This window comes from Oncorhynchus gorbuscha, linkage group LG12, assembly GCF_021184085.1.
Source record: "Oncorhynchus gorbuscha isolate QuinsamMale2020 ecotype Even-year linkage group LG12, OgorEven_v1.0, whole genome shotgun sequence".
In the NCBI taxonomy this organism is placed as follows: Eukaryota; Metazoa; Chordata; class Actinopteri; order Salmoniformes; family Salmonidae; genus Oncorhynchus; species Oncorhynchus gorbuscha.
Genome location: NC_060184.1, coordinates 40,550,593 through 40,565,136, shown reverse-complemented (window position 1 = coordinate 40,565,136; position 14,544 = coordinate 40,550,593). Strand labels below are relative to the sequence as shown.

At 42.3% G+C, this 14,544-nt stretch overlaps 1 protein-coding gene across 3 annotated transcripts in view; it reads left to right on the top strand.

Moving 5' to 3' along the window:
• LOC123991007 (ATPase family AAA domain-containing protein 2B-like) overlaps window positions 1–14,544 on the top strand; it is a 121,776-nt gene that overhangs the window by 22,411 nt on the left and 84,821 nt on the right. For all 3 annotated transcript variants that reach the window (XR_006830737.1, XR_006830738.1, XM_046292105.1), the window contains exons 12-19: window positions 4,157–4,245; window positions 4,383–4,542; window positions 5,906–5,996; window positions 6,098–6,209; window positions 6,475–6,674; window positions 8,851–8,992; window positions 11,070–11,256; window positions 11,367–11,552. Coding sequence is in view for 1 of the 3 variants with exons in the window: in XM_046292105.1 (XP_046148061.1) it covers window positions 4,157–4,245; window positions 4,383–4,542; window positions 5,906–5,996; window positions 6,098–6,209; window positions 6,475–6,674; window positions 8,851–8,992; window positions 11,070–11,256; window positions 11,367–11,552 (1,167 nt within the window). In the remaining 2 variants the exon portion in view is untranslated. The remainder of the gene's footprint in view (window positions 1–4,156; window positions 4,246–4,382; window positions 4,543–5,905; window positions 5,997–6,097; window positions 6,210–6,474; window positions 6,675–8,850; window positions 8,993–11,069; window positions 11,257–11,366; window positions 11,553–14,544) is intronic.

Sequence of the window (14,544 nt, the reverse complement as noted above, 5' to 3'; positions counted from 1 at the left end):
CACGGTAACTAGGCTTCTCCAGCCTCGGATGCTGCTGATTGTCATTAGTAGCCTACCAAACTTGCTTAACTGCCTGGTACTCAGCACTTTATTGTCCCTCTACTCACTCTGACATCAATGCAAATGGTTTAGAATATAAAATCAAACACTTCATGAGAGCCCAGGAGCTCATGTTGCGCAACTTTTCTATAGGCTACGCAACTGCGTGAGAAAACAAGCGTTTTGATGGCCTCTATTAAAAATAGAAAGCTGATGGGATCCTCCTATTAGGCTATGCCTGCTATATTTATTTATCAACTTTCCTAATATTAAGCACATTGCTTTGCTTTACAACAGGATTATAGCCTACATGGCTGGCATGAAAATGAACCATGGGAAAAGCATTCACCATTTGCTATTTAAGTCCATAGATGACATGTATTTTTTCCCCATGCTCCTGTTCTGGGACAGGTGCATGATAATGATCCATTCTAAATCCAAACTAATTTCACACACATTATTTTAAGAGCTCCCAGGTGGCACAAGCGGTCTAAGGCACTGCATCTCAGTGCTAAAGGTGTCACTACAGACCCTGGTTTCATTCCAGACTGTATCACAACTGGCTGTGATTGGGAGGCCCATAGGGTGGCGCACAATTGGCCCATTGTCATCTGGTAGGCCGTCATTGTATATAATTATTTGTTCTTAGCTGACTTGCCTAGTTAAATAAAAATGATTTAGTATTTGTATAGACAACATTAAATTAAGAATATCCTGATGTGACAATATTAGCCTATCACTTGTGTTTGCTGTATCATTTGTGGATGATGCCCAGCTTGTGCAGTAAGGCAAGAAACTGCTTGCCTTTTTTTGTAGCCTTGCCCATAGGCCTGTATGTTTTGATACGATTTGTGAATTAAAGTGGCCAAATAGGCTCTACACTGTTTAAATTGAGTTAAATTTGGGGAAGATCATTTACCATAAAGATGCACCTTTATTATAAAAAGTGCCTTTCCTGCTAATTGATTGTATTTTGGAACATTTGCGCTTATAGCCTATTGCCGTATGTGCAGTGCTGCGCTTATGTGAAGAAATAGCTAGTTGATCAATATCTGTTGCGTCAGCCTCATTGCTTTTAAAATATTTTGATGCGTGTATTAATTTGGGATCTATTGCATCTCACAACTGTCCCAGACTATGTTTGGAATATTTATTTATTGCACAGAAGGACAAGTAGAATAGAATTGGTCAACCTTTGTACTATGGGGGATAGCAGATTAAAACAGGCCAGTGCTTTTCCTGTTCATTAGGCCTACTCATCTTGTTGGCTGACGAAAAGTAAATGTGGACAGTTCTAATATCTTCAATATGCGCCTTGGAATTCAATAAGAGGGGTGTGCGCATTTGCGTCCCCGATGTCTCTTCACTTGTAGCCTTAGCTGAGATGCCTGTGAGAAGACCTGATCACATGACGCGCATTGGTTAATAAGAATTGAGATAGCTGAGAGTGCCCTGTGAGAGTGCGATGTTTTTTTTGGAGCATGGCAGCTGAGAGAAGGGAATTATTATATTCAGCCCAAGGCCAAAATGGCCACTTTTTTTTTTTAGGGGGCATTATGGCCACACAAGGGGGATGCCGCCAGGAAATTCGAGGCCTGGTGAGAATATTATCAAGTGCTCGTCAAATTGTGAATGAGAGACTGATGGTGTGCGGCCTGCACAAGAAACGTATCAGAGCTCATGCCTTTCGTGCAACTTTCTTCAAATCCTCTAGTCGCATCATGCAGCCGTAGAATGTATACAAAATCTAGAAGTATAGCCAAACAATTGTATTACAACTGAAGTTGCTAAATTAAGCATTTTCCGCTCAACACAGAATAGCCGCATGTGTGCGCACTTTCTTGGAAATCGTTTGGAGAAAATTACATTTTATTCAGCCATGCTCAATTGTATTCTTCATACTATAAGATGACATTAAATAATGCCATGGAATTCGAAGCAAATATTGTCTGCTAAATTAACTAGTGTAGCCCACAGCCATATGGCATAGCCATATCAGGGCCAAACATAAGGACAACTCAGAGTATGCTATCCTTGAACACAAGCATTTTGCCACACCTGCAATAACATCTGCCAAATATGTCTATGTGACAGATAAAAATGTGATTTGATGTGTTCTTCTGAAATAGGCTACATTTTCTTCATGTCATGTTTCTTTAGACCTAGCTGTCTAACAGGCTGACTATACCGCTCGTGTCGGGTGAGCAAGCATTGCAAAATAAATGTAGATATCTATATTATTCAATTATTGCAGAAGTCAGTTCTATTTGTGACTCAGATCGCGGTGCAAGTCCGGCCTCTCCCATCTCCTCATTGGTTTATAGATGCAGGTACCATCAGGCTGTTAATGGCCTGGTACTCAGGGCTCTAGTGTCCTTCTCACCGCTCTGGCGTCAATGCAAATGCAATCAAATATCACAAACACTTCTCATCAAAACAGTATCGTGCTTTTAAAACTCACCTCATTGATCAATTTGAAGAAAAGTTTAACAGGAAAACATGGTTGTGGATGTTGTTTCAAAGCCAAACACACCGAAATGGACAGCGTTTTCTAGGGTGATGATTAATTCAATATGTTCATACGCATATTAGAGCTTACGCATAGGCCTATATATGAGCCTAAACCAAATTAAAAGGATTGTGCCCTTATACAGTGCATTTGGAAAGTATTCAGACCCCTTTCCGACATTTAGGTTACAGCCTTTTTCAAAAATGTATTAAATAGATTTTTTTTCCTGAAATCTACACACAATACCCAATAATGGCAAAGCAAAAACTGTTTTTTTTTTTAGCAGCAAAAATAATTTGCATGACATTTACATAATAATTCAGACCCTTTACTCAGTACTTTGTTGAAGCATCTTTGGCAGTGATTGCAGCCTCGAGTCTTCTACCCTACAAGCTTGTCACACCTGTATTAGGGGGGTTTCTCCCATTCTTCTCTGCATATCCACTCAAGCTCTGTCAGGTTGGATGGGGAGCGTCGCTGAACAGCTATTTTCAGGTCTCCAGAGATGTTCGATTGATTGGAGTGCTGCAGAGATAGTTGTCCTTCTGGAAGGTTCTCCCATCTCCACAGTGGAACTATGGAGCTTTGTCAGAGACCATCGGGTTCTTGATCACCTCTCTGAACAAGGCCCGTTTCCCCCGATTGCTCAGTTTAGCCGGGCGGCCAGCTTTCGGACGAGTCTTGGTGGTTCTAAACTTCTTCCATTTAAGAATGATGGAGGCCACTGTTCTTGGGGAACTTCAATGCTGCAGACATTTGTTGGTACTCTTTCCAAGAACTGTGCCTCGACACAATCCTGTCACGGAGCTCTATAGACAATTCCTTTGACCTCATGGCATGGTTTTTGCACTGGCATGCACTGTGTGCCTTTCCAAATCATGTCCAATCAATTGAATTTACCACAGGTGGACTCCAATCAAGTTGTAGAAACATCAAGGATGATCAATCGAAACCGGATGCACCTGAGCTCAATTTTGAGTCTCATAGCAAAGGGTCTGAATGCCTTAAGGTATTTCTCAACATAGCCACTTCACTCACTCCGGAATGGAAAAAATATACTTTCTATTTTATTCAACTAAGTTAAATTATTTTCTTCTTACTATAACATCATGTAATATAAAATAATGTCACGGGACTTATGAGCCCATCTCGTCTGCTAAATGAACAAGCCTAAGGCATGGCGCATAGCCAGATATCATATAGTAGGCCAACCCGTATTCTGTTCTTCCAAAATACTTTTTCTTCATATCATGTTTCTTTAGACCTGCCTAAAATCAATAATGGATTAATTGTGATGGTACACATTTAAATTGATTTTTGGGGCTTTTTAAATTATAGATGTTCCAAAGGCGCGCATGCGTAGAGGCCTGGAGATGCTAAATGTTTTTGTTGACTGTCAATTACTGTGAGACCGGCAGTCTTTTCCATGACAATAACCGCCTGACAAAATGTCATGACCGCCACAGTCCTAGACATGAGCCAAGGCTTATCAGTTGGACAGTGTCAGGTAGGGAATTATTTATTAAATACCTTATCTATTTATATTGTGCTTACTTGGCTTATGCTCCTCTAGCCCAGACTTATGTTGTGTGTTCTGCTCTCTTCCAGGCGTACCTGATGAGGCCCTCCATAATCTTCTTTGATGAAATAGATGGGCTGGCCCCAGTGCGCTCCAGCAGACAGGACCAGATACACAGGTACTATATGAAGCAGGAGTAGTTGTTAGACATCTCCATTTGATGATCTGACAATCAGTAATGAATGTGAGTGATCTTTTTTTAGTAATGGTTTTGACCATACTCTCTCCCTATCCCTCTCTCCTTCCCTTCTTAAGCTCCATAGTGTCCACTCTGCTGGCGTTGATGGATGGTCTGGACAGCCGAGGGGAAATCGTGGTGATCGGCGCTACCAATAGGCTGGACTCCATAGATCCTGCTCTACGGAGACCTGGACGCTTTGACAGGGAGTTCCTCTTCAACCTGCCTGACAGGACGGTGAGGAAGTAGCAATCATGTATAGGATTATGGCACGATGAATACAGTATGAAATACATAGTTGGTACTTGTTTTATACTGTAATCCCAATCATTTGTCTGCGGCTGTCATAGTATACTGAACAAAAATATAAACGCAACACAACAATTTCAAAGATTTTACTGAGTTACAGTTCATGTAAGGAAATCAGTCAATTTAAATACATTTGGTAAGCCATCATTTATGGATTTCACATGACTGGACAGTGGCGCAGCCATAGGCCCACACACTGGGGAGCCAGGTCCAGTCAATCAGAATGAGTTTTTCCCTACAAAAGGACTTTATTACAGACAGAAATATTCCTCAGACAGTCCCGCAGGTGAAGAAGCCAGATATGTAGGTCCTGGGCTGTCGTGGTTACACGTGGTTGTGAGGCCAGTTGGACATACTGCCAAATTCTCTAAAATGATGGAGGTGGCTTATGGTAGAGAAATTAACATCTAATTCTCTGGCAACAGCTCTGGTGGACATTCCTGCAGTCAGCATGCTAATTGCACGCTCTCTCAAAACCTGAGACTTCTGTGGCATTGTGTTGGGTGATAAAACTTTTAGTGGCCTTTTACTCCCCCCCCAGCACAAGGTGCACCTGTGTAATCAGCTTCTTGATATGGCACACCTGTCAGGTGGATGGATTATCTTGGCAAATAAGAAATGCTCACTAACAAGGATGTAAACAAATTTGTAGCGAAATAAGCCTTTTGTGTATATGAAACATTTCTGGGATTTAAAAAAAATCTTGGCTCATGAAACATGGGACCAACACTTTACATGTTGTTTATTTTTGCTCAGTATATGTATATGAGTTTTATCCTTTAAGTGTGTGTTCCAACCGCTCCTGTGTGTCTGGGTGAGCGTGTACAACACACTTTAGTCCCAGCCTAGTGGTTTGTCTGCATGTCTGTCGAAGCCCAGTTGTGTGTGTTTGTCAGTCCCAGCCCAGCTACTTGTGCAGTCCAACCCCAGTGGTGTGTGTGACTGACTGTGCGAGTCCCAACCTTGTGGTGCATAGCAATCCCCTCTACCCGTTGAGCTGTCTAATTGGTTGACTCCTGTCGTTTGTCCTCACAGTGAGATTCTGAATAATCAAAGCCCAGTCTGTATGCTTCTGTCAGCAGAGACACCAAATACAGAGACACTCAGCTGGCAGAGCTCAGCAGAGGGACCTTGCTGATCAGAAACCCACAGGGTTTCTGTGAGCAGGGTCGATAGTGACAGTTATTTTTTTTTATAAACATGTTTTTCTTTTTCTCTCCATCCCTATATTTCTCTCGCTCTTTGTCTGTCGGTGTGGTCTGTCTCTCTCTTTCTTTGTATTATTCTCTAGGCCCGAAGACAAATCCTTGAGATCCACACGCGGGACTGGAATCCTAGACTGGCTGAACAGTTTGTAAATGAGCTGGCTGAGAAATGTGTCGGTAGGAGACAAACTCACATTTATTAACCTTTACAACATTTTATGTCTAGTCTACTTCTTTTTTCGGTTTATTCATTTAGCCCATCCACTCCCCTGTTCCAGGTTACTGTGGCGCAGACATCAAAGCACTTTGCACAGAGGCGGCCCTGGTGGCACTGCGGCGTTGCTACCCCCAGATCTACGGCAGCAGTGTTAAGCTGCAGCTGGACGTCAGGTAACCATGCAGGGAGAAGGAAACTGAAAGAATTAAAACAAGAACATAGTAATAGACTGGAATCAATTGTCTTGTCTGTATGGGGTGAATTCTGACTTCCATTTAAGTTACAATTCATGCAGTCTCTCCCATTGACTTCAAAGCATGACTAAGTGAAAATTTGATTTAATTTGAGGTTAGAATTCGCCCTGAAATGTGTTTAATCTGTGGACACTAAATTTCCCTTTTGGATCAAGTATTGATCAATCTTATCTGTGTCTAACAGTACCATCGTGCTGGGGCCTGGGGACTTCAGCCATGCTCTGCGGACCATCGTCCCAGCTTCCCAGAGAACCCAGGCTCCTCCAGGCCGAGCCCTGTCCCCCAACATACGCCCCCTACTAGCCAACACACTGGCCACGGTACTGGAGGTCCTGCTCCGAGTCTTCCCCCATGCAGAAACACGGCATGGGGAGAGTAGAGGAGGTAATCTGTTTATCTTTCTCCTTTTGCCTCTCTCTCTCTCTTAGCTAGGGCCACAATTAGGTCTTTTTTTGCTAGGATTTATTCAAACAGCTAAGGGTATGCAACAATGGGTAGGCAAAGCAGGTTTTCAAAAAGTTTCATTCAAAGTCTTGGTAGAAACTTTGTTATATGCGTTTTCAGTCATCATGCACTGTTTGAATGAACAATTTCTAAAGCCTTTTGCAAAAACCTTCCCAGTTAAATGTTGACTGAAGTAGGCCTACTTGGCAGAACATCATGATTTTTATCATTGCGGGGCATTTGTTTAGCAAACTCTGCCATCACTTGTTGCCTACACTGTACATTGTAAAGTAAAAAACACCGCTAGCCAAACAAACGGCCTCTTGCTAGGTGTGTAATTGAATTAAAGGGCAACTGCACCTTCCATCTTTTTAATTTATTCTTCCCAGACCTCAAAAGTGGGCTCCTGATGTGGTTGAAGCATTGTTGTGGACTTAGAACATCCCATTTGTGTAGTTTTTCTATAAGAAAAGTGTGACTTTGAGTGTGAACCTACTGTTTGTAATCGCTAACAATAACACCCTTTTTGAGATTGCGACAAGGTTGTATTTTGTATTTTTTCCCCCTCCAAACAATTAATGGAAATATGATATTGTCAAGTTAAAATGTACTTACTTATGTATGGTGGGTTGGTCATTATTGGCTATAGCAGGGTTCCCCAATAGGTATCCCATCGGCATTTTTTTATATATTTTCAGAGCAAAATGAATAAATATACTGGCCTCTCTCTTTCACTTTGTCTTCTCTCTCTCATTATTATTATTTATTTTTGAAATCGTTTTCATTGTTTGACATATGACTGCACAATCACCAGGAAATCAGCTCTGTGTGATTGTTAATTTTGGATATCTGTTCCTAAGGATTCCCATGCATAAACAGAGGCATATGTGATCACATTCCAATGTAGGCTAATCAAGGCTTGAAATGATTTGGTTTTCGTCAAATACTATATCTGTTTGGGATTCTTGCCGTCAATTTGCAGTTTACAAATGATTTCAAACTATGTTCTCCCCGACCATTCGCCCAAGAAAAATTTGTCACACAGATGAATGCAATTGGACCCCTGGGCTATATGCATCTTGTAATTGACATTTAGATTATGCGTGCATCATCCGAGAGTAGCATATTTCAACTCTGCAGGCGCGACACAAAACGCAGAAATAAAATATAAATCATGCCTTACCTTTGATGAACTTCTTTTGTTGGCACTCCTATATGTCCCATAAACATCACAAATTGTCATTTTTGTTTGATTAATTCCGTCAATATATGTCCAAAATGTCAATTTATTTGGCATGTTTGATCCTGAAAAACACCGCTTCTAACTTACGCAACGTCACTACAAAATATCTCAAAAGTTACCTGTAAACTTTGCCAAAACATTTCAAACTACTTTTGTAATACAACTTTGGGTATTTCTAAAAGTATATAATCGATCAAATTGAAGACTGGATGTGTTCAATACAGGAGCAAAACAAACTGACGCTACTTTTCTGGTTACGTGCCTCTATCGAAAGGTACACATGAAGTGACGTTCATTCTGAGCTATGGTACTTCTTCATAACACAAAGTGAAAACCTCAACAATTTTCTACAAACTGGTGACATCCAGTGGAAGCGGTAGGAACTGCAGGAAAGTCGATTAGAATGCTGGATTCCCCATGAAAACATATTGAAAAGACAGACTTAAAAATAAAATAAAAAAATCTGAATGGTTAATCTTCAGAGTCTCACCTGCTAAATAAGTTCTGTTATACTCACCGACATGATTCTAACAGTTTTAGAAACTTCAGTGTTTTCTATCCAGTACTAATAATAATATGCATATATTAGGATCTGGGACAGAGTAGGAGGCAGTTCAGTTTGGGCACGCTATTTATCCAAAAGTGAAAATGCTGCCCCATACCCCAAACAGGCTAAGAACACCAGAGCTTTCTCTAGCCTTTATTCTTGCTGGAGCAAGTTCTGCTCAAAGGCCTGTTAATTTGGCCATGCCTAGGCCTATATGCATTTTGATCTATTACCTACATATGTTTGTATATCTCAACAATTTTATTTCACACACACACAGTTTGTCTGACAAGTATTTCCTCCTGTCCTTCCTTCCTCCCTGCTAGACGTTGACAATCACCTGCTAGAGGAGGTCAGTGAAGAGGAGACTGATGGAGCAGCTCCCTCCATCTACAACCTCCAGCCGGGATCCCCAAAGACACACACACACCCCTCTACGGCACACACACCCGTCCTACACTTCACCATGTGAGTCTGACTACAGAACACGCAGCTAGCCTCTACCCCGTGTTTTAATGCCACCTTATGGCAACAAGTAGAATGACAGTCAAACCACAATTCAGTCCTGTCATCAAATTCTTTATAATTTTTTATTTAACCTTTATTTAACTAGGTAAGTCAGTTAAGAACAACTTCTTATTTACAATGACGACCTACCGGGGAACAGTGGGTTAACTGCCTTGTTCAGGGGCAGAACGACACTTTTTTTTTACCTTGTCAGCTCGTGGATTCGATCCAGCATCTTTTCAGTTACTGTCCAAACACTCTAACCACTAGGCTACCTGATGCCCCCAATATAGGCCAGGGTGGATTTAATGTTCTCTATTTTATTCACATCGATCTAATAAGCACTTTATCTGATATAGACTGCTAATATGGTCAAAGATGATTAGTGTTTCACGGTATACTGGAACTTGTGTACTTTTTCAATATTAGAACATGAAAAATGGTTCACTACTAGAATCTTTGTTACTTTCGGTACTTCTGTCATGTCTCATGTTGTATACTGATTGAGAGGATCAAGTCTATCAACGTCACTGGTTTCCTCTATAGCACGAGCTCACCGTGCATGCCTATTGCCTTCTCTACTTACTAATTGCTAGAGCCAGCTATAGACTAGGGATGGGTGTCCCGCAGCCCTCCTTTTGAAGGCCCTCAGATTTTAAAATAAATAAATTATGAACTGTCGGTCTCAATTTACTGTTGTGTGTTAGAATAGTACAATACACAAGGTTAAATTTTGAAATTTGGTTGTTGAACAGCAGTTTATCTTTTGTCAGTCACTGATGGTCACTCAATTAGCCCATGTCAGCAAAGAAATTAGATTGGTAAATTAGTCTTGCGATCCGCTATCTAAACTTGTAGTTATCATGGTCGAATTACCTGCCGGGGGCCCCCATTAATTTAGTTTGTCAGTCCAACTCGGATATCATATTAAAAACTGCAAACATTTCTCCCCTCCCTAAAAATAGTGTAGAATTGCAGGAAATTAGCTGTTAATTAGCTGTTAAACAGTACATTTTTCTCCACCACTGGCTAAATATATAGAATTTTAAAACTGCTACAGTTTGCTTTACGTCCCATGCCAACATTTGTAGAATTGCACAAAATGAACTCTCAAAATGAACTCTTACGAGCAACTGAGGCCCCTCATGATCAGTTCAGATTTCTTGTGGCCCCCACCCCCATCAAAGTTACCCATCCCTGCTCTAGACTGTCCTGGCAACATCATGTTCGCATCCCATTCATGCTGCACTGAAGTTGACACACTTGAATAATGCAACACGGCATGTAGAAACTATTACTGTTCATACTATAGGCTAGAACACCTAACAATGGAAGAAGACACCAGTAGCTTCCAGCTTTGTAGGCTAACTTTCGTTGCTAGCTTACAGCTGAAGCTAACAACAATTCACTACCCTAGTACTTTGTGATAATGTGCAATATGTTGTTGATCAGTACAATTAAATAAGTCCCAAATTTGAAGGGAAACAGATTGTCACCTGTAACCCCATGAAATCAGCCAAAACAAGCTCAATAACACAATGCTTTCACCTGTATTGTCTAGGCTACATATTGATTAACCCAGTTTATCAATCGGGATTTACCATTATGTAGTTAGATTGCTTTTTTTTACCAAAGTCAACATGATTGTATAATTGATTAATTAATGCGTATACATTACTGTCTTTGGAAAATGTCGACATCAAACATTTCAAATGTAATGATGTTGAACTCAAAAGATGCCTAACGATTAAACCGAGCAGTAGCAGAGTTTCTATCCCGCGACGCCAAATTTGTGGGTTTGCTTCCCACGAGGGACCAGTACAAAAAAATGATGAAACATGTAGTTGTGACTTTGTCTAATACAAAACAAAGTTTTGCTGTGTTACTGGTATCATATTAAAAAGTATATTTATGGAGATGATAGTCCTTTAACAGTTTTATCAAAACTCAAATAACTGGAGTCTGATAACCTAATTGGTGATGTAAGAACACATTTAAAAGACAGAAGCTGATTCTCCTCCTCTTTTCCTCCTTCCAGATCAGCCCTTCACCAGCCCACGTCGTACCGGCCTCGCCTGCTGCTGGCGGGTCCCCCCGGTTCGGGACAGAGTTCTCACCTGGCCCCTGCTGTGTTACACCACCTGGACAAGCTGTCTGTCCACCTCCTAGACTTGCCCACACTCTACTCTGTCAGCGCCAAGACACCCGAGGAGTCCTGCGCTCAGGTAACATGCATGCATGTGTACACACCCCTACCACACATATATCATTGCATCTGTTTTAGGCCAGAATATACTCATTGGAAATGTATGATGTCTGGCTGTGTGTGTTCCAGGTGTTCCGTGAGGCGTGTCGGAACGTGCCCAGTGTGGTGTTCATGCCCCACATCTGTGATTGGTGGGATTCGGTCAGCGACACGGTGAAGAACACCTTCTTTTCTCTACTCCAGGAGGTCCCCTCTTTCACCCCCCTCCTCATCCTCGCCACCACAGAGACGTGCTACACACAGCTACCACAGGAGGTAGGCTGAACACACACAAGTCGTTCATCATATTTCCTCTCACTCCACCCTGTCCTTCTGTCTATCTCCCTACATCTATGCAGAGTGCCATCTGAGTTAGTCCACTCATCGGGGATTAGAATGGGAATAAAGAAAGAACCAAATGAGAGAGGGAGGGAAGTGGTCTTGTAGCTCAGTGGTTCCCAAACCTTTTCACCTCGGGAGGGGGTGGCACCAGTGCTGTTTAAAGCTTATTTGTCTTATTTGTCTTATTTGTGTTCATGTGACTCAAACATTACAACAAAATAGTTGACACGTTATAAATCGCTCTCTAAGGTCTGCAGTGACTGACATGACAAGGAGAACTTGTGATGCACTACCCAAGTAGAATGCAAGGTGCAATTTCGAAATATTTCAACTTTCAAGAGTAATTTGAATGTCCCCCCCCCCCCCCCTCCTGTATCTGTGTGCCCCCCCCCCCCCCCCCCTATATCTGTGTGCGGCTTGCCCCTCCCCCTCCCGTATCTGTGTGCGGCTTGCCCCTCCCCCTCCCGTATCTGTGTGCGTCCTCTCGCCCCCCCTCCCGTATCTGTGTGCGGCTTGCCCCTCCCGTATCTGTGTGCGTCCTCTCGCCTCCCCCCTTCCCGTATCTGTGTGCGGCTTGCCCCTCCCGTATCTGTGTGCGTCCTCTCGCTCGCACGCTCTCTCAATTCGAAAGGGCTTTGTTGACGTGAGAACATGTGTACATTGCCAAAGCAAGTGAAATGGACAACAAAATTAAATTAATAAATAAGACATTGCAAATGTTATATTATTGGCTGTGTACAATGTAACAATGTGCAAATAGTTAAAGTATGGAAGAGAAAATAAATAAACAGATATAGGTTGTATTTACAATGATGTTTGTGCTCCACTGGTTGCCCTTCTCTTGTGGCAACAGGTCACATATTTCTACTGTGGTATTTCACCTAATAAAAATGGGAGTTTATCAAGTTTGGCTTTGTTTTCAAATTAAATAAACTCTCTGCTCATACAGTTGGCAGGAGGTTAGGAAGTGCATGTCGGTTTCCACCTCATTTGGTGGAAATGAGGTGTCTTGCTCAGTGTCTCTCCCCTGTCTGTCTCTTTATCTCTCGCTCTGTCTGTCAGTGTTGCTCTCTTTCCTGTCACTCTCTCCTGTCTCTCACTCTCTCTCTTGCTCTTTGTCTGTCTATCGGCCTACATCGGGGTTGTTCTGGCACTGGGTTTAGATGGTCATAGTGTGTTGTGTTGTTCTGGCACACAAAGGTGACAGCTGTCCTCTCAGCAACACTCCTTAACATGGGATGTCATCCCTACACAGCCAACAGACCACCACCACTCTTACGGTACCAGCATGGGAGAGAAGGAATAGAGAGGGATGGGCAGGGAAAAAACAACGGATGGTGAGAGAGTGACAAAGAGAGGTGGAAGGCACGTGGTCCCAGCTGCTAGTCTCCCCAGCACATAATAATGATGATAATTTATTACATTAGCGATTTTCATCATCTTGTAAGAAAATTTTGAAGATAAATTGACAACGCAAAAGACTAGCGTTCTAATGGTCAATAGGGAATTGTCAATGGAAATAGTTGGTTCAGTTGTTTTAGAATCTGGAATATCAGTCCTGAACTCAGAGCTACGTGTGCCATGTTTTCATTGGTCTGTACATTGAGTCTGGAGCAGGGTACTTGTTATTTAGTAGATTTGTCTAGTCCAGGCTATGGTGGGGGGGTTATAAGTGGCATCCTGTTTCTTTGTTCTGTGGAGAAAAACTGAGGACAAGGAAGATGGAACATCTGCTTCCCAGCATAACATCTATGATTTGTCCTTCTCAAATAAATCTATTTTTTTTCCCCCCTTGATTTGCTTTTGGGTTTTGTGTTATTGAAGAATAACAATCTCATAGTGCAATACATCACAAGTAGACTACCTACAGTTAGGCCAACCAATAGAGACCAAGTCTTTGAGTGCATGCGTTCTCCATGTCAGGGATCCATGTCCTCACATCTGGGCTGGAGGTAGAGTGGTGGTACTTGGAAGTAATGGAGGTGGGGCGTGGTTGGTGGCTGGTAAGCGGTCTCGGAGGCTGAACACAGTGCTTTCAAGCCGAACAAGAGGTGGGTTGATGTGGTGGTAGAAGTATGGAGGTTGGGGGTTAGAGGTACCTGTAGTTTTGTTTGTTTTTTGTGCCTGATCCGAGTGACTCATAGCTGGGCTTCAGAGGCAGCGCGAGTCCCAGTGTGTGCTCTGGTGGTCTGCCAGCGTTGTCACACCTCTGTAGAATCATCCCTGTCGCTCGCTCTCGCTCTCACTCTCTCTCGCATATCCCCCACCCGTGGAGCTGGCAGAAGCATGTGGTGGTGGTGATGGCAGGAGTGTGTTTCAAAATGCATCAACAGCAGGCACAACCTCTTGACTTAATCCATGCTATTCTATTCTCAAGAGATTGTAAAGCCCAACACAAGTATGGGGGTGAGACCATTGATTAGTTCATCTCGATCAATAAACCAATCAATGAGCACTAGCTGCTTTTGAAGTACAGCATGTATATGTCTCTGTCATAAAGTCCTGAGAGACACCATAGATCTCCGCTGTCATTGAAAACAATGGCAGCAGACAGTGACGCGCTATGTATTAGTTTCTTTGTTTGAGTCCTTTAAAGTGTGAAATGAAGAGTCCATTTTGGGTTCTTAGAAAACAATGAATGCCCTCTCCAATCATGTCGCCTGGAGAGGGCGTGAAGGTAATTGCTCTCTTTGTACTAATGTTTTAGCTGACGCAGAGGCCATATTCGAGCTGTAATTCAATGGAGCAATTGAGCACGCCACACACAATCAGCAATACAGAATCATCTTCTCTCTATTGTCCCTTTCCCTTTTCAATATTTGTTTATAGATCCATTCATATGAGTCTCATTAAGTTGCAGCCCTCTCACTTGTTCTATAGAGAAAACGAGGAGCTGGAGTGAAGGAGCAAGAAGAGGGAAGGAGAG